The sequence below is a fragment of the Alexandromys fortis genome, unplaced genomic scaffold, assembly GCF_014885135.2.
Source record: "Alexandromys fortis isolate MF-2015 unplaced genomic scaffold, M_Fortis_MF-2015_v1.1 scaffold_68, whole genome shotgun sequence".
Taxonomy (NCBI): domain Eukaryota; kingdom Metazoa; phylum Chordata; class Mammalia; order Rodentia; family Cricetidae; genus Alexandromys; species Alexandromys fortis.
This window is the reverse complement of record NW_026067948.1, coordinates 818,002-843,707: the sequence shown is the minus strand read 5'-3', so window position 1 is coordinate 843,707 and position 25,706 is coordinate 818,002. Positions and strand designations below refer to the sequence as shown.

General features: G+C 38.5%; 1 protein-coding gene across 2 annotated transcripts in view; it reads right to left on the bottom strand.

Moving 5' to 3' along the window:
- Lrrc7 (leucine rich repeat containing 7) overlaps positions 1 to 25,706 on the bottom strand; it is a 307,126-nt gene that overhangs the window by 209,685 nt on the left and 71,735 nt on the right. For both annotated transcript variants that reach the window (XM_050149461.1, XM_050149462.1), the window contains exon 2: positions 15,887 to 16,089. In XM_050149461.1, coding sequence (XP_050005418.1) covers positions 15,887 to 16,089 — 203 coding nt within the window. The remainder of the gene's footprint in view (positions 1 to 15,886; positions 16,090 to 25,706) is intronic.

Sequence of the window (25,706 nt, the reverse complement as noted above, 5' to 3'; positions counted from 1 at the left end):
AGGGTAATTTTAGCGTTTGTCACTGTCTTCAAAGGGTATATATCGCTTTGCTAGAATAGCAGCTGTTGGTTTGAAGATAGAAGGCACAACACATTTCCAGACCCATCCTATTCAATAGTCAATATGCATTTAAATTTAAAGTAAAAATCTTACGTTTCTGTGATTATTTGGCGGTATCAAGCTGATAAAACCCAGAAAGAAACAGAAACCAATGCTGAGTAGAAAATCACATTTTTAGTTGTTTTTAATTTTGCCAGTTTCACTGTTTCAGGATATTTGGGGTATATTGTTTAGTCAGTGTTGGAGACTAAGCTAAGGCATTGCTTTCCAAGTAGGTGCTCTGCCCCTGCCCCACATTGCAGCCTAGGGCGGGCTCTGTCTGATATTACGTTAAACTACAGAGTATTGTATGTGTGCCATGTGTAGATTAGTTTGGAGTTCTCTTCTGTTATATTTTTTGTGACTAGAAGTTTATACGATATTTGGTGATCTGGAATTTAAGGGAGCATTGGCTTTGCCTCGGGGCAATATTAGTATATCAACAATTGGCGATTGATACAGAGTTTGGTATTTGGTTAGTAGAGAATCTACTGTTACTTCATTTAACCTTGTATATTGCCATGATCTACTTTTACAAAAATCACATTATAATTACTTGTGCAGCGAGTATGTAGTAAGAACAGAGCTTTAGACTGTGCTATTTCACCTATTTCCTGTTGATTCAAATGTTGAACCAAACTTGTTCTGACTTGTGCCCAGGTGTGTGGGCACAACAATGCTATTTGATTTACCTGCACAGAGCAAATATGCAATATATATATGTATATATATGTGTATATATATATATATATATATATATAGAGAGAGAGAGAGAGAGAGAGAGAGAGAGAGCAGTTGCCATGGCAACCTGTATACATGATTATAAAAGGATGCTCAGAGAAGCATAAAATGATTTTATCAGAAAATGAAGGACAAAGGTCACAAAAGAAGAGATTTTGAGATGAGGGGCAGAGAGGATGAGAGAAAGAGGAAATGCCAACTCTGTGAAGCTAAGGGTACAAGGGCCACTATAACCAGACAATGGCGACCTCATTTTACTACACCAAACCTAGGCCAGGCCCAGATACACAGGTTTTCCCAGGATGCAGAGAAGAGGTAGGGATGGACTTCAACTTCTACAGTTGCCTGGTCATATTTATATTGGAAACATATCACTGATCGCTTTGTGGAGACTAAAACAGGGAGACGGGGTTGATTTAAGGACTATCAACAAGGAGATTGTGCCATCAGTGTCCTAGAGATAACTAGGGCCAGGCAAATGGATCAGGGTGGAGAAGAGTGAAGGGAAACATTTACAAGTATCTAGAAAACAACAACAACAACAAAAAAATGGCAAGACATGGTTTTGTTTGGAAGGTGAGCTGAGAGGATGTCAAGGAGTAGTTTCTGAGGTGGGAGAACCTGAGCAAGAGATGGAGACAGTTAGGCTTGTCGAGTATGAAGAGACCAGAAAGAGCAGACATTTTTGAAGACTGAGGCAGTGCTGAGTTGGTGATAGATTTCTGAGCCTTTTGTCTGATGCTGAGCATTAAGAAGGATACTATGGGAACTAGGCCAGAACAGGAACCTTCTTTCCCCCACCTGAGGCAGGACCGGAAACATCACACATAAGCTTTGTTTTCCCAGTCCATATTCTGCTTGTCAGTGCAGTCACCTTCCTTGGAACTCTCCAGGTTCCTCGTTTCTATCTTTTTTCTGTAAATAGAGTTTGGATTTCTGTCTGCTAGGGTCTTCCACACCACGCTCTGCTCCATTTCTCTGAATTCAGTTTCTTCACACGCTCTTGACACTACTTCACTGACAACTGAAAAAGCTGTTGTTATTAATGTTAATGAGAACATTGGCATGATTTTATTTTACAAGGTTTTCTGCAGTCAACCCTTAATTATTTAGAACAAAGAAAAAGAGTCATTATTCCTGTTGGAGACAGCTGCCATAGAAAGGACTATTGAGGCCATAGAAATTAAATGCAACACAACTAACCTGTATTGCCCCAAAAGAAAACAAATCTTTAATTCATCCACTTAAAATTTAAAGGAAACAGCAAACTTCCTGGGTGATAGATTCCCCCTCCCTTCTCCCTCTCAACCAATCAACAGCAGGACTTCACTGTTGTCAGGAAAGCAGGAAGTGGTGAGAGGTTCTACAGAGAGACCTTCATCGTTTCTTCTGACTGATTCTGTGCTGCTTCAGGCTATTACGGAAACATCGAAACACCATGTTGCCTCTTTGCATGGGAAGAAGAACTAGTTTCAGGAATTCATTTACATTAAATTTCCATAAATTGTGGAAGGAGTGCCTGTAAAATAAACTTCTCTTGCTCTAGATCACTGTTAATTTGAGAAAAGATCCCTTAATTCCTGGAACATAGAACTGTCATCTCTCAATTTATAGGAGAAAAACGAGAACAGTTTTGTGTTGTTTATGTGTTTATGTGAGCGTTAATGAGAGTCACTGCTGCTGGTTAAAACATGCATGTCAGTTCTCGGCCACGTGTTGTTTTACTTAATCTAAAAGAGTAGAGAATTGCCACAAGGTCAGTTGACAATAAACTTGAAATACAGGCAAAATATTCTTGCAAAGTATAGGATCCTTTTTTTTTATTTCTCATGGGAGATAACCCATGCTAGAGCAGTCGCTAGACTAGGGTTCACATTCAAGACGGCTGACTCCATGGTGTGTTTTTCACTGTCCAACACCAATGTGCACTCACATTGTGTAAGGAATAACTATTTCTACTGAAGTCTAGTCAGGAGTCTCTTAACTTTTGTACTCCATACTTGTGACTAGGCAATAGAGTGAATAGGTCTGTTGTCTCTATGTTCAGGTAAGTATGACCTCCACAATTTACTCATGCTTATATCTTAGAAGTCTTTATGGGATGGAGAACACATAGACTCTTGTGTTCTCACATTTATAGTCTGCTCGCTTCTGAAGGCTAACATGGTGGCTTACACAGCTGAAGAGAGACCAGTTCTATGGAAGGTCAGGCTCACAATTGCTCTCAAGTAATCTTATATTCTTTTTAGAAATTTAGATTTGCTCAGGAATGGACCAGGTCAACTCAGATTTCACAAATTTCCTCAGGCTTAGGGTACAATGAGCCTACCTGGAGTTCAGCCTCGTTTCTCAACATTGAAATGTTGAGCTGATAACCCATATTTTCTAACATAGAATCTACCAAGCTTCTTTCCATAACAGACCATTTCAATACCCTTTCATGATAAATGTTCTGAAGATAGGAGAGACATAACATAATAAAGGTAATTTACAAAAGACTTACAGTTAGCATAATTCTAAATGGAGAGAAACCCAAAAGATTTCTGCTAAAACCAAGAACAACACTAAGATACCCACTCTCTCCATACGTATTCAAAATAGTGCTTCAAGTCTTAGGTGGGCAATAAGATCACTGAAGGAGACAAGGTGAAACATAGGAAAGAAAAAAGATAAAGATTCCTCCTTTGCAGATGATATTATTGTATAAATAAAAGACCCTAAATAATCTACCAGGAAACTTCTATAGCTGATAAACAGTTTTAACAAATCAACTCACAAAAAATCAGTAGCCTTCTTATATACAAATGACAAACTGATAGAGAAATCTGAGAAACAATACTTTCCACAAGATCCTCAAAAATTAAATATTTTTGATTAACTCTAACCATGCAAATGAAAGACATGTGTAATAAAAAACTTTAAGACATTAAAAAATAACTGAAGAATACATCAGAAAATGAAAAGAAATCCTCTTATGTTTGTAGATTAGCAGAATTAATATTGTAAAAAAAAAGGTCATCCTACCAAAAGCATTCTACATATTCCATGTAATTCCCCCCACCCCAAATTCTAAAACAGGTCTTTGCAGAAATTGAAAAATTAATCTTAAATTTCATATGGAAACATAATAAACCTTTAGTAGCTAAAACAATCTTGAACAATAAAAGAACTCCTGTAGGTATCACCACCTCAGATTTCAAGTTCTGTCTTCCAAGTGTATACCCTTTAGTCATCTTCTACCTGCATTGGGCTTCAGTAAACTTAAATTCAAAATGAGACTAACAACATATAACAAAATAAAGAGAAGCTAGCAAAACCACCTGGAAGAGCTGTCCTGACAAAGGAACACCTTTAGCCCAGCAGACGCATGGTCACTCCTGCAACTCCAAGTAGGAACATCACAAAGTATGGCTGACATACACATTTCCGACCCTCAGTTCCTGTCGTGTGACCCTCCTCTGTAGGCTAAAGTCCATGAATCCATCTCATCAGCACGTCGTAGGGTCACCTCCCCTCACCATTTCAGTTCACTGAATTCCTGAACTTCCTGTCGCCGAAACCGAAACCTCTGCCATTCACACCAAGTTTCAGTGTGCATCGTGTCCCTCTAGTTCTACAAACTGTCACTGTCTGCACTGTGTTTTCTCCTTCTTTCTCGTTACAACAATTGGAGACATCTGCTTCTCTCAAAGTCAGCTTCTCATACATTCAGCAAATCCATATTCTTTACCATCAGAACATGGTGCCTCCAATGAAGACAGCAGTTTCCTGCATCCAGTTTCTTTCTCTGTCTTCAATTTTATGTACACAGATGAGCTTCAATGTCACTGATTTTAACAAGGAGTTCCTATTTTTCTTTCCTAAATGTATTTATTTTTATTTGATGTGTGTGGGTGTTTTGTCTGAGGTATGTATGTGTACTGAGTGAGTGCCTGGTGCCCTTGGAGGCTGGAAGTAGGTGTCAGATCTCCTAGAACTGGAGTTAGAGAAGGTTATGAGCTGTCATGTTGGTTCTGGGAATCAAACCTGGGGTCTCTGCAGGAGCAACAAGCACTCTGAACCCTTGAACCATCTCTCCCGCCCCAAATGTCACTGATTTTTAAGAAAATGCAGCACCTTGCTCTCACAGGCTTCTCCAGTTTGCTTCACTTCTCTCTCCCTTGTAGTAAAGTCTTGCAAGAGAATATGTATTTGTTCTCTCTTCAAGCCCCTTTCTATACTTCACTTCTGCTAATATCCTTGTGAAGAAACTTATTATTTCCATCTACTAATACAACGCTCCATAAGTCTCTGCCTACACTCCCTATTTTAAAACACTTCCTATTTTTTCTCAGTATCCAGGACAACACATACTTTCCTCATGCATCCTCAGTGGTCCTTCCTGCCTATAGTCTAACTCTACAAATACTCAGCTCTGCACATCTCTCAGTTCTAAACTCATTCCATTAGCCATGGCTGTTCTCTTCACCAAAAAACCCAGGATGAAGGTTTCTTTTGTTTGGTTTTTCTGCATCGTTGGAGTTGAAGCCCCAAGCTTTCCCCTGAATTACAACAGCCTCAGTATCTTTGCTTTTGTTTTTTCATATTGGTCATGCTTTTTCACACTGCACCAAACGTGGCACTTAAAAAATTGAGCGAATTCATAGTCTTGTTTTTCATAAAATCCTTAGAATAAGATCTCAACTTCAGTATGTTTTTTTTCTACCAGCTCTTGCTAACCTCTTGCACTGTCTGTTTCGCTCATCGTACACTCATCCTCTTGCAAGTTCTTGAACTATTGACTTGGCATGCAAATTCTCAGATCTCTCCTAGTGACCTCTCCCTGTCAGTCAGAACAGAACATGAAATGTCACTTCTCACAGCTGCAGTTATGACCATTTCAACCTCAAGGGGACTCTCAGAAAGTCCTCACTTTATCTTCATGGGGACACTTGCTGCTCCTAACATTTCTTGTTTAAGCTGTTTCCTTGTTAAAGTGAAATATATTTTGTGAGAATAGGAATTTGGTTTGTGCAGTGATGAACTTTGGCACTGAAAATAGCATCTGCAGAAAACACGCAGAATGGACAAGCTTTTCCAATTCATACACTTTACCTAAAATCTAGGGGATTATATATGATTTCCCCCAAATGTCAGCAAGGATTAGTGAAGGGGTTGTTTATTAAGTTCCCACCAGATTTACTACAGATGCAGCTAAGAAATGTGTAAGAAGTGAGTCCTCTCTTAAAAGACTGAAAAATATTCAGGAAATTTATGGAGTAAACAGGGGACTACTTTATTTCACTGACACACATGTCTAAGAGAAACAGACATGTTAAATTCCCGGTGTGAAACATTTTAAACAATAGGTGTCTGAGTAAGAGAAATCTGAACCCGATTTTCTCTACAAGAGACGTTTCTATTAGTTTGTCCCTCATTTTCCTCTGCCACACACCTGCAAACTCAATCTAAGGTCGCAATTGCTGTAAAACAATCTGTCCACATGAATGTCAAAATCTGTAGACTGTAAGAAGGCATTTGGAGAACGATACTCCAAAAAAGAGACTAAATCGTCAGTTCTTGTTACTTCTTTATTACTTATACACATATACAAGTCAGCTTTATTCTGAATGTAGTTTTATATATCCAGAAAACACTATATTTTCCACACTGAAAGTCAGAATAATGTGCCCCAGATTTTGAGAGGAAGTAAGGAAGTAAAAAAAAATGTGTTTTTCCTCATCTTTATTTAAATTCAGGGGCCTTTCTATATTGATGAGGAAGGTAGTATTTATATAAAATGCCAAATTATGGAAGTTCCATATTTGTGGGAGACACTCAAAAGAGTTATAGTCATCACAGTAGCATTGGTTAAATGGCAGTTTTTATGCTCTATATTCCAATTTAGGTCAGTTTTGAACTTGAGAAAATTGTATGATAGTTCTTAATCATGATGATTGTTTAACCAATTAGTACAGAGATGTAAGTAGTTCATTTATTTTAAAAAAAGATTTTCTTTTAGTAGTAGAGAGAAACAATCAATGATCTTTCAAACTTCCACAAACTATAGTCACATCTACTATTTAGAACCTCTCAATTTGTCACCTTCCCTCCACGGTTCCTTTGGTGACATTAAAGTTCTCATAATACAAGGGAGTGTCTTGGTTTTCAAATAATTGTATTTAAATATTTAGCAAACATGGCTGTAGACTAGGTAGCGACTCTCAGAGAACTAAAAGGAAATCAGTATAATTGAAGATATGTGATATGTGGAATATTGGAGAACACATTGTGTATGATAAGTATGTGTGTATATGGATGAGAATGAGAGCAGCTGGGTGTATGTTCATGAGTGCTTGAGTGTGCAGGGTGTGCACATTGCTTATGGGTATAATGTATATGTGTTGCACGCATGCAAACTACCCTCTCACTCCATCATGACCATGACCTTCCTTATAAGACAACTTTACTAAGTGTTATTTGAAGATGCAGGATTTGAGTCTTGAGCAAATGTCACAGTTACATGGGGTCCTTAGGGGCAGCTGACTCAGATTGTTGATGTACTGCAGAAACCAGGCAGCCACCTTGAATTCTGTTTTCTGTACTTCCCACATAAAGTTATTCAAGCTATTCTTAGTTTTACGAGCCAGCAAATGTTCATCTTTATCTAACATGGCCATAACAAACATGACAGACACAACTGTAAATCCATAACACGCCATAAACCCATAATCACTGGTAGGAATTCTTTGTTTATTGCAATACTGAATTTGTTATTATTTTGAAGAAGCAAATAAACTACATTAAACAAGTCTGTTTTTATATTAAAATGAACCCCCGTGTGTATACACTTACATGTTGGTGCATGTGCATTTGTACTTGAGTGTGAAGGCCAGAAGTCAATGTTGGGTGTCTTTCTTTATTGTTCTTATTTAGTGAGTGAACAGGTTCTTTCACTAAACCTCGATCTTAGTGAGTAATCCTGACTGGATGGCCAGTGAGTCTCTGGGGTCTGTCTGTTTCAACTCCTTCAGTTATGAACTTACTGATTTCACACACTGTGCTCATAATTTTACATGGGTGCATGTGATTCAAACTCAGGTCCTTCTGTTTGTGTGGTAAGCACTTTATCAATGGAGCCATCAGCTCTCTAGACCATAAAGCCATTTACTTCTTTTATGTACTAAAGTTGAAGTATACTAAGAAATAGCTCTGACATAGATTTAAGCTTAGGTTATTATGAGAAAGAGAAAGAAGAAATGCTTAAAAAAGAGTTTTATAAATCCAAGGTAAAGAAGTGGGCTTCTCAAGAGAGTGTCTAGCTATTTCTCAGCTTAGGAGTTACAGAATGCCTTAGTTAAAAAAACCAGTTAATATGTTCTGTATTATCTTTTCTTGGCTATAACTGTAGGTGAAGGAATCAGTTTGTTCACATCTGCCATAGGTGAAGAAGCTGTGGCTTCAAGGACTCAGTCGGTCTGAGTCACATGAGTCTAAATGTCAGGGATTTCATTAAGCTGGGCATTTCTTTTGTTTTTCCACATCCTTTGGTGGAATTAGTTAATGGCAAATCATTGTGCAAGATAGAGTGCATGGAAACAATCGCACAAAGGACACAAAAGTCCTGGCCTTCCTATTCTCATCATGACAAAACTCTTATATTTCAATGGTTACTACTGAGCTAGCCTTAAATCACTTACTTTAGAACTTGATTTTTTATTTAAATAATTCATTCATTTTACATTCTAACTGCATTTTCCCCTCCCTCCTCTCCTCCTATTCACTCCCCTCCACCCACCAACTCCAATCCATTCCTCCCCTGTTTCTGTTCAGAAAGGGGCAGGGTTCCTATGAGTATCAATGAAGCATGACATTTCAAGTTGCAGCAAGACTAAGCACCTCCCATTGTGTTAAATCTGGGCAAGGCAACCCAGGATGAGGAATAGGTCCTGAAGAGCCAACCAAAACTTTAGGGAAAGCCTCTGTTCCCATTTTTAGGCGTCCTACAGGTAGACCAAGGTACACAACTATCACAGATATGTGGAAAGCCTAGATCAGTCGCATGCAGGCTCCCTGGTTGTTGGTTCAGACTCTGTGAGTTCCTATAAACCAGGTTAGTTGTTTCTGTGGGTTTTCTTGTGTTGACCTTGACCCCTCCCACTGCTATCCTTTCTCCCTCTCTTCAAGCAGGATTCCCCTAGCTTGGCCTAAAGTTTGGCTGTGAATCTCTGCACCTGTTTCCATCAGCTGCCAGATGAAGGCTCTCTGAGGATAATTGTGGTAGTTACCAATCTGATCACCAGAGATGATCAGTTCAGGCTAGGAGTCTTAGCTGGGGTCATTCTTGCAGATTCCCAGCAGTTTTCCTTCTACAAAGTTTCCACCTGACCCCGAAATGCACCCCGTTTCCAGGCTGCTGTTTCAGTACTCTCCCCTTTCATTCACCCCTAACCCAATCGCTCATGTTCCCATCCCCACCCACCCACAATCTACCCAGTAGATCGCTTCTGTTTCCCCTTTCCAGGGAGAGCTGTGTGTCCCCTTTTGAGCCCTCCTTGTTTCTTGGCCTCTTTGGGTCTGTGAGTTGTAGCATGGTTATCCTTTACGTAATAGCTAATAACCACTTAAAAGTGAGCAAATTCCATGCTTGTCTTTCTGGTTCTGGGTTATCTCACTCAGGATGATTTTTTTCTAGTTCCATCCATCTGCCTTGAAATTTTCTGATACCATTGCTTTTAACAGCTGAGTAATATTCCAATGTGAAATGTACCACTTTTTTGTTTTGTTTTGTTAGTACCACATTTTTAAAATTCCATTCTTTGACTGAGGGACATATAGATTGTTTCCAGGTTCTGGCTATTACAAATTAAGCTGTTACAAACATTGTTGAGCAAGTGTCCTCGTGGTATAATGGAGCATCCTTTGGGTGTATGTCCAAGAGTAGTATAGCTGGGTCTTGTGGTAAACTGAGTCCCAGTTTTCTGAGAAAGCACCATTTCCAGAGTGGCTGTACAAGTTTGCACTCCCACCAGCAATAGAGGAATGTTCCCTTTGCTCCACATCCTCTCCAGCATAAGCTGCCATTTGTGTTTCTGATCTTAACCATTGTCACAGGTGTAAGATGGAATCTCAGTGTCATTTTGATTTGCACTTCCCTCAGGATGTTGAATATTTCTTTAGGTGTTTCTGTGCCATATGAGATTTTTCTGTTGAGAATTTTCTGTTTAGGTTTGTGCCCCATTTTTAAATTGATTATTTACTTTTTTGATATCTAGTTTCTTGAGTTTTTTTAATATATTTTGGAGATCAGCCCTATGTCAAATGTGGGGTTGGTGATGATCTTTTCCCATTTGGTAGGCTGCCGTTTTGTCCTATTGATAATGTCCTTTGTTTTAGAGAAACTTTTAAGTTTCATGAGGTACAATTTATTAATTATCAATCTTTGTGTCTGTGCTACTGTTTTTCTATTCAGGAAATTGCATTCAAGGTTATTTCCCACTTTCTCTTCTATCAGGTTCAGTGTAAGTGAGTTTAGGTTGACATCCTTGATCCACTTGGACTTGAATTTTGTGCAGGGTGATAGATATGGATCTATTTGTATCTTCTGCATGCCAACATCATTTGTTGAAGATGTTTTCTTTTTTCCATTGCATAATTTTGGCTTCTTTGTCAAAAATCAGGTGTCCATAGATGTGGCAATTTATATCTGGGTCTTCAATTTGATTCCATTGTTCCACCTGTCTGTTTTTATGCCAGTACCATGTTGTTTTTATTACTCTAGTTCTGTGGCACAACTTGAGATCAGGGATGGTGATACTTCTGGCAGTTCTTTTATTGTACATAATTGCTTTATCTAGCCCGTTTTTTTTATTATGAAGTCAAGCATTGTTCTTTCAAGGTCTGTAAAGAATTGTGTTGGGATTTTGATGGAGATTGCATTGAATCTGTAGATTTCTTTTGGTAAAATGGCCATTTTTACTATGTTAATCCTACCGATCCAAGAGCACAGGAGATCTTTCCATCTTCTGATAACTTCCCTAATTTCTTTCTTCAAAGACTTGAAGTTCTTGTCACACAGGTCTTTCATTTGCTTGTTTAGAGTTTACAGGATATTTTATATTGCTCGTGGCTATTGTGAAGTGTGTTGTTTCCTTGATTTATTTCTCAGCCCCTTGATTGTTTGCATATAAGAGGGCTATTGATTCTTTTTGAGTTGATCCTGCATCCAGTCTCTTTGATAAAGGTGTTCATCAGCTGTAGGAGTTCTCTGGTAGAATTTATGGGGTGGATTATGTGTACTATCATATCATCACCAAATAGGAATACTGTGACTTCTTCTTTTCCAATTGGATCCCTTTGATCTCCATTAGTTGCCTTATTTCTCTAGTTAGAACTTCAAGTATTATATTGAATAGGTTGAAGAGAGTGTACAGAGATGCTTTGTTACTGCTTTTAGTGGAATTGCTTTGAGCTTGTCTCCATTTAATTTAATGTTGGCTGCCAGCTTGCTTTATATTGCTTTTATTATATTTAGGTATATTTCTTGAATCACTGATCTCTCCAAGAACTTCATCATGAAGAACTGTTGGAGTTTGTCAAAGGTTTTTTCAGCATCTAATGATATGATCATGTGGGTTTTTTTATTTCACTTTGATTATATGGTGGATTAAATTGACAGATTTTCGAAAGGCTGGGTATTTTCTTATCCACATGCTTTATATTTAGAGAACTAGAGGAGTTTTGAGCAACTACAGTCACTGCTATGTGGGGCAAAGTACTACCATCTATAAATGTTTACTTTTGTTCTTTTGTCTATTGACAGAACGGAAATTAATTTGAAGGTTCCTCAAAATTTGAAAATAGAACTAGCGATTCCACTCCTGGATGTATCTAAAGAACTTCACACCTTACTACAGAGATTGCTGCACTTTTACATTTATTGCTGCTCCATTCATGATGATAAGGGAATGGAACAGCCTAGATGTTCATCTACAGATGAATGAATACTGAGAATATGGTACATATACAAGTTGAACCAACTATAAAGAAAAATGAAGTGACAAAAATTCTAGAAATAGGTTTAGATGTATAGTAATAAGTGAAGTGACAGTTCAAACCCAGAGAGTAAAATGCAGCCCAATGTTCTCCCTCACACACATACTAGTCATTAAAGAGGATAGACAGCAGTCTTAGTTTTTCCTTTTATTGTAGTTGATGAATGAATTAAACTATAATGAATTATGAAGATGTAAAACCCTAAATGCAGTTCTGTGACTTTAGAGAGGCCATTCTACCTGTAGAGAGGTTCACTGAGGTGCACAGAGTCAGGGATTTGACATGTGTTTACATGGCTTTTGTTGTTGTTGGGTAGTCCCTATTTAGAACTATCCCAGGATGCCACTTTACCTAATTTTAGTTTGACTCAGCATAATTTTTAAGGGAATAATATACACTCCAGGTCTGTTTGGAGTAATGTGTGCTTTTGATAGTTTGAGTTCTAGGTCTCACACATACATTATCACCCAGGAAATGGAACTTCCCTTCACTCTGTACCCACATCTTACTTTCTCTAAAGAGATGCTGCTATTTTCCTGGTGGAAAAACTGAAGCTTCTGGGAAGTAAATGCCTTCTGAACCAAATGACACTGTTAGGATCCAATCTGGGTCCAAAATATAAGCTCTCAATGTCTAAAATATCCAGAAATGTTCAAAGTAAAGCATTTAAACTTTAGACTTATTCTATTTTAGATATGGTCAACTTGATGTAAGTCACTAAGTTCCCATTTTATTATAATTTTGGTCACACAATGTCCTTTTAATAAAAATAGAAACCATTTTTATTCCCTTTTACAGAGATTTTAAATGTCAAGAACTAGCTCGTAATTTTCGCTGTACTATTTTACTCATGTATGTCTTCTTAAATTACTTTAATCTACTATATGCCCATTTCAATTTGTTGTTTTGTCTATATCTTTACTTATTAATTGTCAGTTGTGGCAGCACACTCTGGTGGGATTTGCTAAAGGAGGCAGAGGCAGAGGCAGAAGAATTATGAGTTCGAGGGCAGTCTGGGCTATACATTTTAAGGTTGGAGAGATGGCTCAGCAGTTAAGAGCACCGGCTTTAACATTTTTACCTTTTACTATAGAAACTAAGCCCCATAAAGGGAACTATTTGAATTAGAATCTTCCTGTTCTTTCAAATCTATTTTTGCTTCTTTTCTCATAACTCTTGACATATCTTTGCAAACCCCATCAGCCCCGACTCATTGTTCTCTTCCTGTTATGTAACATCTTTGAAAAGTCAATTTGGATGGTGCTTGCCATTACAGGGAAGAGGCATCCTGACTTGCATTATCATTTGGATATTTTTTCTTATTTTCCTATTGTGTTTTGTCAATTTACAAATATATTTTTGTACTGTTATGATTGTATCTCAAATGTCAAACAATTCAGGTCATTATATACTTCAGATGAGACCAATGAAAGCCTCTCTGTGGGAGTAACAAACTGTTTAGCGGCAGGTCTCTTTTATAGACCTTCAGCGATTACATAAGAGGTTTGAAATATGCAGAGAGTAAGAGACAATTAATGGTTTCTCTTCTGCTTAAGTACACAGGAAATATATTCTTTGGTGTACTTATGCTACTTTTATTATTGTTAATTGATTGTTTTAATTAACAGGATAGACAAACTATCCCAGATTTTTGTTTCCAAGCCTACCTAGGGTCCTAGCGAATCACATAATGCATAATTCTTCAAAGGTTTTATTTTGCTTTTGCTTACATTTCAGCAATGCTGTGTTGTAACTTGGGACTGCTGTGCTATCTGGTCCTATCTGTCCTCTCTTCCGACATTCTTGACTCATGCCACCCTTACAAGAAACAAAAGAAGACACCAGAAAACGGAAAGATCTCCCATGCTCTGGCATAGATAGAATTAACATAGCAAAAGTGGCAATCTTACCAAAAGCAATGTACAGATTCAGTGCAATACCCTTTAAAATTCCAACAAAATTCTTCATAGACCTTGAAAGAACATTATCCAACTTCATATGGAAAAATCAAAATTTCCAGGATGGCCAAAACAGTCCTGTATAATAAAAGAACTTCTGGAGGCACCACAATCCCTGATTTCTAACTCTACTACAGAGCAACAGTACTGAAAACATCCTGGTATTGGCATAAAGACAGACAGGAGGACCAATGGAACCGAATCAAAGACTTGCATATCAATCCACATACTGATGAACACCTGATTTTTGATAAAGAAGCAAAAAATATAAAATGTATAAAAGAAAGCATATTCAACAAATGGTGCTGGCATAACTGGATATCAACATGTGGAAGAATGAAAATAGAACAATATCTATCACCATGCACAAAACTCAAGTCCAAATGGATCAAAGACTTCAACATAAAACCAACCACACTGAACCTCATAGAAGAACATGTGGGAAGTGCAATGAATGCATTGGCACAGAAGACTACTTCCTAAATAAAACTCCAGTAGCACCGACACTGAGAGAAACAATTAATAAATGGGACCTCCTGAAACTGAGAAGCTTCAGTATCAGGAAAGCAAAGAACATTGTTAGCAAGAAAAAGTCAGCCTATAGAATGTGAAAAGATCTTCACCAACCCCATATCAGACAGAGGACTGATCTCCAAAATAAACAAAGAAATTGGTCATCAAAAGAACAAATAATCCAATAAAAAATGGAGTACAGACCTAAACAGAGACCTCTCAATAGAGGAATCTAAAGACACTTCAGGAAATGCTGAACATCCTTAGCCATCAGAGAAATGCAACTCTGAGATTCCATCGTACACCTATCAGAATGCTCAAGACCAAAAACACTGATGACAGCTTATGATGGAGAGGATGTGGGGTAAAGGGAACACTCCTCCATTGCTGGTGGGAGTGCAAGGTGGCATAGCCACTTTGGAAATCAGCATGTGATTTCTCATAAAATTAGGAAACGACCTACCTTAAGACCCAGCAATACCACCTTTGGGTATTAACCATAGAATGCACAATCATTCCACAAGGACAGGTGATGTGGGAGGTGATGTATGCTGTGAATATGTTTTATTGTCATTGGTTAATTAAGAAGCTGCTTTCAGCCAATGGCTTAACAGAGTAAAGCCAGACTGAAAGAGATATAGAGAGAGTAGGTGGAGTCAGAGAGAAGCTGTTTAGCTGCTGCCAGGGACAGATGCCTCTGTTGGAGCCTGCTGAAACTTTGCAAGTAGGCCAAGACCTTGTAGTGATGCACAGATTAATAAAATGAGTTAATTTAAGATATAAAATCTAGCTAGAAATTCTTAATCTATGGGCTAAACAGTATTGCAAATACTATAGTTATAGTTAAACTTAAAATCTTCCCTAGGTGGTCTCACAACTGCTTCTTAGTTAGCCAAGGAACCAGCATCTGTTATTCTAAGACTTAATCTGAGTAGTGTAAATTTTGTTGATAAATTTTCATGGTTCCATTAATGAAGTAATGCTTATAGTTTAAGAAAATACAAATTAACATGTACCCGACTGAAAAGTAAAATAAAATAGAAATTTCATAACAACAACAAAAAAGTGATCAGGGAACTACAGGATTCCACTTTAAAATTAGAAGAACTTACTGGGCGGTGGTGGCGCATGCCTTTAATCCCAACACTGTGAGTTTGAAGCTAGCCTGGTTCACAGAGCAAGTTCCAGGACAGGCACCAAAGCTACAAAGAAACCTGTCTCGAAAAATTTAAAAAAAGGATTAAAAAGGATATTAAAAGAACTCACTAACACTCCAGGCTGTTAGTTACCAATATGGAAGAGGGCCCTGCTGTGTCTCTATGGGAGGCAGCTGTGCATCAAATACAATGATGGAAGGTTGTGTTGTGTCTGTTCCCTGGATAGAAGTCTGTGATGGAAGTCTGTGGTGTGAGAGGCTGTGATGTGTTGCTTACTGGTTGGAAGGCCACACTGTGTGTCAGTTATGTGGACTGAATGGAGGCTAACCACCTCCATGCCGAGTCTTGGCGTCGACAGCACGACTCTACTTTGTGAGAACTCACCTTGGGCAGCTCCTCAATCTGATTGGCATCCAGATAGAGCTCCTCTAGCGTGCGTTCGAAGTTGAAGACCTCCTTCGGCACCTGCTGCAGGCTGCAGTGGGAGTAATCCAGCACTGAGATGATCTCTTCCTCGCCGCGGAAGCAGCGGCACGGCACCAGGCGGCCAATGAGCTTCCGTTTGGTGGTCATCTCCAGGCACTGCACTGGGAGAGAACACACAGAGGTGTTTAGCCCTGACACTCAAGGAAGAAGGCTGCATCCTCACCCCAAACGGCTGGCTACAATACTGCGGTGCACGTGAGCTCTACGGGACACGCAAGCATCACACTCTTGAGCCCTTTAAGTGGAATCAGGCCCAGGGCAACTTTCACAGACTCTTTCGGAAGAGTATTCCATTTATGCAAAAACAGCCAAATTTCACCCCAGAGTTTATGATATTTTTGATCCATAGACGAACTCTATGAATGACTTTATCCGGGTCCACCAAGGTTTCACACTCTAATTAAACACTATCTTCATGACGTCTACTCTCTTGGAACCACAGAACCCTGATTCACATAGAGAAAAAATGGGTTTATAATCATATTGGAAATTTCTAGGAACCCCCTCACATATCTCTTTCTTATCTCTCTAAGTTAAAATGACCAAAGGCCTTGCAGGCTTACACCATGATTTTGTCAACACTAAACTTATTTTACACTCCCAGGATAAGCTTTTGAGGGTCACAAGCAGGATTTTATTTCTCCTGGTATCTGTCTTTAGTGGCTGGCAATTGATAACTGTTTATTGACTACAGAGTGACAGGTGAATGTATGAATGAGTAAATAAAGGCTTGAAACTCTGATCCTGATCGCTATCAGTTATGGGTAATTAACTTGAGAAACTTCTCATTCTAACTAAAGGCCACTCTCCCTGTGAATGTGCCCCCTGGGAACAATGAAGACACTACTTCCTAACTGTGTGTTCTTTCTACACATAAGGATCCTGAATTCTTCAAGGAGATCTTGACTTATATATTCTTAAATATACAGTATTTGATATTTAGCTCAATATACATCATATAAGATATAAAATATTTTAATTAAATATATCTTAAATATACATTGATATAGTTTGATGAATATAGAGTTAGTATTAAATGAACATTAATTCAAAGTTGGCACTTAATTTGTAGTTTTTTTGTGTTTATACATATATGTGTGTATATTTGTGTGTGTGTGTAGGTCAGAGGCAATCCTCAGGTATGATTCTTAGGAGCCATTCACTTTTTTTTTGTTTGAGATGGGGCTCTTCTTGGTCTGGAGCTTGCTGAGTAGGCAGGCTGACTGGACAGAAAACCACAGGGGTTCTCCCCTCCCCCACCCCGTCTCTGCCTCCCTAGTGCTGGGATTGCAAACCTACATCATCAAACCTGAATCTTTTTTTTTTCTTGTATGGGTTCTGGAAATTGAACTCAGGAACTCATTTTTGTGCGACAAACATTTTATAACTGAGGTATTTACCTAGCCTATTAATTAGATTTTTATTTTTTAGAATAGAAAGTTATTGCTGAGGGGTAGGAGTGATAGCTTAGCAGTTAAGAATGCTTGCTGCTCTTGCAAAGGACCAGTGTTTTGCTTCAAGCACCAACTCTAGGTAGCTCTGCAGGCATACACACACACACACACACACACACACACACACACACCACACAGTCTTTAGAAGTGTATTGTTTAAATAAAAAAATATATCCATTTATTAAAAAGTTAGATAGCATTTTGTTTTTTTAAAATTGCATAGTTTGAATCAGATTTGCAAGCTACCAGGTACAATTTATTTAAAAGCTGCAGGGTTTTTATTCAAGGATGTCCTTGTGTCTCCTTTAACTTCTGAAATTAGTGCAAAGAAATTCCTGGGACAGGTTAGTGAATGAACATTTACATATATATATATAAACATGGAAATATGTAGAAAGCTAACTGAAAGCCTTTTCCACCACCTTTTATTATTCCTTCTCTGACACTTACATTTCTAGAGGATGAGTCACAAGACTAGGTAACTACTGTTTTACCAAATTTTATTGAAATTGTGGGCTTGTGGGACGCCTCGTCTCTACCTGGAATCTAGCACATATTAAGCATCCAATAATGACCCTAGCAAGTGAGTGGCGTGCCCTGGTTACCTGGTAAACATGTGTGGAGTACTTTGCAGTTATAAAGGCAAAGATAATAGGCTGTGGTTAGCAGCAAATTTGTGGTATGGAGGATAATTTTGTGCTTTTTGGGTGAGTTAAAATTGCATTGTTTTATTTTTAAAAAATATTTACTTTTGTGTGTATCCATGTGAGTGCATGGACATATGTATGTGTGTGCAGGTGTGTACACCTGTGTAAATACACAGAAGCTGGATGAGGGTGTTTGGAGCTTTCCTCAATCGATCTTTGTCTTTACATTTGAGGTGGAGACTCTCCTGGGACCTGGAGTTTGCATTTTCTTCTCTAGGCAGGAAGTCAGCAAATCCCAACAATCCTGTCTCTGCCCTCTTCAGAGATGGGGAAACAGTAGGCATGGGACTGGCTTGGTAAATAAGCTTTGGGGCCAGAATTCCAGCCTTCATGATTGGGCAGCAAGGGCTCTTAATCAATGAAACATCCTTCCAGCTTCTGCTTGGTGTATCTCTTGCCTGTTTTCTATGTACCCTTCATTGGTTCAGTTCCCTGGATGTTTCTCCTAGATGGATGCTCCACTGTCATCAGTACTCTGAGAACAGTTCTCCCCACTCTCTTCTGGAGCTTCTGCTTCTGCAGACCTAGCAGAGCTCCTCCTCACCATTGCCCTGTGACGTCTACACTTCCTTCCTGTGTTAGAGCCTCTATTTTCTAGTTTGGATGCCTTATTCCAAAATTTTATTTTATTTTATTTTTTCAGTTTGGCAGAAGATGGCTTCCATTTACTTGCTGAGAAAGAATGTAGAGTAGGTATTTATTTATTTATTTATTTATTTATTTATTGAGAGCTTGCAGCCTAAAGATGTCTTATTTACCCACAAAGGATTGAAAAGTTCAACTTGATATACATTTCTAGGTCAGAAGTACTTTTTCTTTATAAATGTGGAGGCACATTTTGGTACCTTGTAAGAAAGCCCAATTTCATTCCTATTTAAAGCCCTATTTCACACTCAACTTCTCCAGCAGACAGTTTTAAAATTTTATCTCTGGTCTTAAACATTCATGACAATGTGCTTTGAGTTTTCTTAAATTGTTCTTGATTCTGATGGGTTTCCTTTCCTGCAATCCTCACTATCTGAATGAGAGAACTGTTTCTTAGATATAGCCTACAAGTCAATTATTTATTCTCTAGCAATTTCTATGTCATCGTACCTTGTCTCTATTTTCCAGGAAGCTTCCTCAAGTTTATTTCCTAATCCCATGTAATGACTTTTTAAATCTGACAGTGCATTTTATACTTTACGAGAGTTGTGTGGTGCATTCTGCACGCTCAGCTTTTACAGCTCCCTGTTTGTGTGCCAGGGGTCCGTGTCTTCTTCGTTTCTCTCAGAGGATGTCAACTATAGATTTATGTTTCCCTCCTTGGTGCTTGTGTAGCTCCTGAGTTCCACTTTGTGTCCTTTGGTCCTCTTCTCTCAGAATAGACGCTTTCCTCAAATATCCAGCGATCTGTGGCTGTCTTCCAACACTGAGTGATCCTCTGAAAGGATAATTGAAGCTCTGTGTGCATGACAGGTTTCATTTCAGAATAAACTGTCATCAAGCCAAAGAAAATTCTAAAGGATGTTCTGGTCATCTACCTGAGCTGGAAAAATGCTTCTCTGCACAGGCAGTTTCCTACTTTTGGCATCAACTCCCCGCTTGCTTGTGTGTTGTGTTCATATGTACGAGTGTTTCTGTGTACACGTGTGCATCAGTGCACAAGAATACAGAGGTCAGAGGTTAACCTCTGGTATTGTTCCTCAGGACTCACCCGCCTTGTATTTTGAGACTAGCTCTCTTAATTTATCTAGCCTGTCAGTGCTAGGGGATCCTCCTGTCTTTGTCTCCATAACCCTGAGATTGTAAACATTAATTAATTATACCTGTATTTTCACATGGGAATTTTATATACATCCAGAACCTCATGCTTGCACAGAAAACACTAACTGACCAAGTTTTCTCTAGCTACTCTTTAATTTCTTGTATCTTATTTGTTGTCTTCAGTTTTCATGAGTTGGAAAATCAACTCCTATACCTTAGAGAGTATTTTATAATGTAGTTAGCATCAGGCTCTGAATATATATATAATGCATGTGTGTGCTACATTCTACCCTAGCTTCTAAAATCATGTTGAAGTTACATATTAGTATCTCCTCATGTCTCCACAATAGGGAGCATATACATACACTTTAAATTCCTTTTAGTCCAGTGGAGTCTTTCTCATAAGAATAGATAAATCAACAATGGGTATGTCTGAGGGAGGTTTATCTCAATACATTTTATTTTTACAATCTTTCCCCAGTTGACCGGCTGGTCCATAGTGGTGTTTAGTTTTAAGCAGGAATATTACAAACTTCTTTGGGAAAATTCTCTTCTATTGACTCTCATGATGCCACACTCTGACTTCAGAATCTAATTTCACACTGGGAATGTCACACCTGCACTCACAATTGGTGTTCCATTGTTCTGATCAAAATAGATTCCCACAGAGGTTCTCTTCTTTAAGTCTTTTGAGGGTCAGTTATCTACACTGAAGATGTGCTCTATGGTATTAGTTTTCTCTGGACATGCTGTTCTTCCAGTTACACAGTCTCATTCACATTTCCCAATACCTAATTCAGTTATGTAAGCGAAGTAGAAAGTGGATGCCCATAAAAAATCTTTAACAGATTTTCCATCAAAGATATTATAAACAATAATGTTTTCAGAACTGAGCTGATGTTCATGAGAGGCATCTCATTGTGGGTGACCTTGGACTCTAGAACAGGCTGCCTGGATGTGTGTGTGTGTGTGTGTGTGTGTGTGTGAGAGAGAGAGAGAGAGAGAGAGAGAGAGATTGCACATTATTCTAATTCCCTTGATTTTATCATCTAAAAAAGCCTCAGTATGCGTCTAGTGTAAAGAATTAAATCTTCAAGTCCGAAGCCAGCACTCTTCCACCTATACCTCCCAGTCTCAGGATGAGATCTGTAATGTGTGTAATGCTCATAGATCTGGCTGGGAACTTCACATCTCCTTAGACAAAGCCACCATAAGTTGACTTGCCTTGAACTAACTCAGTGGGAACCAACTACCAGCTAAACATCCAAACACAAGACACTGTCCTTTTCTCACTAAGACCTGGGACTTAAATAAGCACATCTGATGGGTGAGTTATGCACAGAATACAGATACTGTGTAGAAAAAACAGAATACAGATACAGTGTAGAAGGGAGGTAACTTCGGTTGCTCCCTTTGATTAGTTTAAAATAACTTTTAAGAAAACAACTACTTTGTTCAACTACCAAAACAACAAAAAGTCAGAAAGGAGAATGTGGTTTAGAAACAGAGTATAAGACAAGAAATCAAGAACATGTCACTTACACACCACAGAAGCACATATCTGTTTTTTTCTTAACTGTGGTTACAGCCTAGAATACATCCAAGCCTGTCATTCCCACACCTAGAACTTTGTACACTGACTAAATAACAATATGATTTTCAGCATCACCCAATATTTAGACACAAGGAAAAGGAGTTATGTCAGGCATGTGGGCGAATATCATCCCAGCATGTGGGAAGCAGAAGCAAGAAGACTACCAGCTCAAGTCCAGCGTGGGCTATTCAGGGAGACCTGCTCTCAATAAAGGCAGAAAAAAATTCTTAGATCCCTTTTTTTCCTTTCTTTTCTTTTTTCTAAACAGGGATTGAAAAGGTCAAGAAGAAAATAGGAATGTGTTTCTTTTGCCAGGGCTGGTACAGTGTGTTTCTTTGAAGTCAAAGATAAGAACTCCTTTCTGTGCGCTCACAACACTGCATGGTTTCCCTCTCTCTTAAATCGTGTATGTTTTTCAGTCTGCGTTGAATGCCTACAGGGGATTTTTTTTTCTTGTCTACAATCACAGCATGTAGTCTAAATCCACAGCCTCTCTTTCAGTACTCTACCATGATCATATGAGCAGCAGGGGCTTCCTTGCCAGGCCTAATCCAGGTGAAACCATAGGAAGATTCATCTTGTTATATTATGCAAATCCAATACCACTGAAAATTTAAATAAAATAAAGAATTGTTCTTGCACTAGTCCAAAAGTGAGAATACGTGTGCCTAGTGCCTCTTAATGTCTCTTCACTCTCTATAACCAGAGATGGTCTCTGAGTTGACCTTGTCTAAGATGCCATTCCTAGTAAGATGAAAGACAAAAGAGGGCTCAGTCTTTGCGAGGTTTTCTATGATATGCATGCTCTTTCTTTCTTTGTTCCTTCCTTCCTTCCTTCCTTCCTTCCTTCCTTCCTTCCTTCCTTCCTTCCTTCCTTCCTTCCTTCCCCCTCCCTTCCTTCCCCTTCCTTCCCCCTCCCTTCCTTCCCCTTCCCTTCCCTTCCCTTCCCTTCCCTTCCCTTCCCTTCCCTTCCCTTCCCTTCCCTTCCCTTCCCTTCCCTTCCCTTCCCTTCCCTTCCCTTCCCTTCCCTTCCCTTCCCTTCCCTTCCCTTCCCNCCTTCCCCTCCCTTCCCCTCCCCCCCCTCCCTCCCTTCCTCCTCCCCCCCCCTTTTTTTTTCAAGACAAGGTTACTCAGCAGCTTTGGAGCCTGGCCTGAAACTAGCTCTAGAACAGGCTGGCCTCGAATTCATAGAGATCCACCTGCCTCTGCCTCCTAAGTGCTGGGATTAAAGGCGTGTACCACCACTGCCTGGCCTGCATCCTGTTTTTATTCATCTCTACAGTCTTGTACTTTTCAAGTGACAAATGTTTCTAGTTTATCCTCTGGGAAACCTTTTGCCTCATTAACTGTGCCACAGGGACATGGAAATCTGCCAAGCTCATTCCATGCCCTACTTAGAAAGAGACATCTTTATAACCATTACCGAACCTCAAGTTCATATCTGAAACATGTATCAGGAGCTGTCTCTGTGAGGAGCAGGATACTGAGTTGAATGTCAGAGGCTGGCTCTGATTTTGACTGTTGAAATGCTCATGTTTCAGACTCCATGAGATTTCTGTAGGATAATTTTCATCTTACCATTATAATACTTTACATTAAGTTTTAAATATTTTGTTTTACTGTCATCCCAAGAAGCATTATCATCTTGCCTGGATCACTGGGCTGTTGGACAGGCCTTCTCCTGGACTTTAATGCTGATGCCATCAGTAATCAAAACAAATGATCAAGGAGAAGAGCAGATTGAGTGTTTGGCTTCAAGGGGTGCTCACTGATACCTCTACCAGAGTCTGCAGACAAGCTCCTTCTCAGCAGAACTCAGCTTCTGTGCTCTCTGCAGGAAACTTCATCAACTGACTTCAAAGGATTTTTTTCCAAGGTGATTCCCAGTATAAACCTTCACCCCTGATTTTGTCTTCAACTGCTGAATGAGGTGGTTAATTTAAATAAAAGTCATTCCTCTACAGCAGACTTTGGAGGTATTTGCTAAGTCTCTGCTTAGAGCCTGTGTTCTTATGGTTTCTTTTCTCGTTTTGATTTGTGCTTTACTGTTCATGTTTATGCAACTCAGAGTCATATTTTATTGCTCCCCTACTGTGCTAGGTATTTGGTTATATGCTAGGAAACACCAAGGAATGAAGGCATTCCCTGAACTAATTAATTTATAGAAGAGTGGCATGAAATAAATATTTATCAGAGAGCTAAGAAATTAAATCTATAATTTTTTTATGTTACCTACTATGAAATACCAGAGTCTGAAACCTTTATATATTGACATATATTTTACAGTTAGTGAAATAAAATAAATTAAAATATGATTTCATGTACTAATATATTGTCTTCAAAAAACTACTTGTATACTTAAGGTCTAAAAGTTTCACTGAATCTATATTTTTCCTTTAAAAAATTCAGTTTGTGGTGGAGCGTACCAAATTTAAGCGGCTATCTCCATACTACATCTTCAGTCTAGTCTTTATTTTTCAGTGACAGTTTTTCCCAGATCATATTCCTGCACTTTACCTTTTCTTAGAAATAAGTAAAAAAATTAGAATATTAAGAGTTCAGAGAGGCTGCTATGGTTCAAATGTTTGTGTCCCTCCAAAATCCATGCTGGGACTTAGTTCTTAGAGGTGGGTATGTTTTCAGGAAATCAATGGTACTTTCAGAAAATATAGCTGTAAGACAGCACAAAGAAAAACTCAGTACCAGATTAAAAATACACAAATGTTAGGAGAAAGTTATGATTCATTAATTAATGGTTCCAGTCATGTTTCTTGAAAGACATTGGCTTCCAGGAAAACAGCTAACTTCATCTAAGAGCAAAATGAAGAAATTAACCTTAGGATTTTTCAGGGAGTTAACTTCTCCAAGGTAAAGATATGAAGTTGTGCCCTAGTGTTTAAAGATTTGCTAACATTTAAGAAACAGACAAAAAGAAAGAGGCTGCTTCTTTGGTAGCATCTTGTGTTTGAGAGAAGCCTCAGCCTAATTACTTATCCAATCCTTGAATAAATTATTGATTTATGATTGTCTTGCATCTTAATATCTCTTGAGCAGTCTTAAGCTATAGTAAAAAGTCAAGATGATGACTCATGTTAGAAGGTTATCATGAGAAAGTCCATTTCAATGTGGTCCTTGGGAAGTCAGAGACAGCTAAAGTCTATTAAGCGTGAAAAAACTTTCCTAAATAAAAACGTGGTTATATAGACGTTAATATTTATTTTCTGAAGAAAATATGCTTCTGTAAGATTCTCCACATCTTCCTGCATTGAAGCGATAGCTTCAGCTGGGAAACATTTCAGGACGAGGTGTCTTATCTAAGAGCTCTTCCTTTTGTGAGGATAGAACCCTGTTTCCATGATCTCTTTCACAGGGGTAGGGTAAAAATGTCCCTTCCTTTTTGTCTTGTGAAAATGACTGAAAGAAAGCCGTTTCAATGACATTTCTTGGTATTTCGCGTTCTGTCTTCAATCATAACAAGAAATTTCTGATACTTCTTGTGTTTATTAATATTTTAATTAATGCTGATGATGGTTGTATTCGTGCCTTCAGGACAGTTAGATCAAACACTGCAATTGTAAGACTCACTAAAATAAACAGGGCTTGTAGTGATAATCTTTTAATCAATTAAATTGCTCTGGGTACAAGTCTAGGCAGTTACTTTATAATTGGGAAAATTTTAACAGTCCTGGAATGTACAAGCCTACCACTTTTCGCCCTAAGGCTAAAAGGGGAGTTTAAACAAGAATTAATTCCAGAAGCCCAGGCTTAGAGAATGCAGCCCCGGACTGAGCAACCACTAGAAAAGCTCACAAAAACACAAAATGGCTGAATCAGAGCTCATTTTAAAGCTGAAAAATTTGGTTAGGATTCAGAATTGGAGTTCCTTTTCACTGTTAGTCTATGATGTGGGATAAAAAGTGTAATTTCAAGCAGCAATTCACAATATTCTGAATATTTAAGCACCCATCTTGATTCACTTTGTAAGTAATAAATGCCAGAAGCAGAATTGGTTCATTTTTAGTGAAAGAAAATTGTTACTGAATTAAATTATTTAGAAGATGATTAAAATCCAACAGAATTTGAGAGAATTAGGAGAATACACTCAGGAGCAAATGCTTTGAAAAGCCCTGGAAAAGGCTAAAGAAGGGAGGTGGCTCCTAGACTAAAAACGACAAGTTCAAATGACGGGTTCTGCCAGTAGACAAAATGTGCTCCAG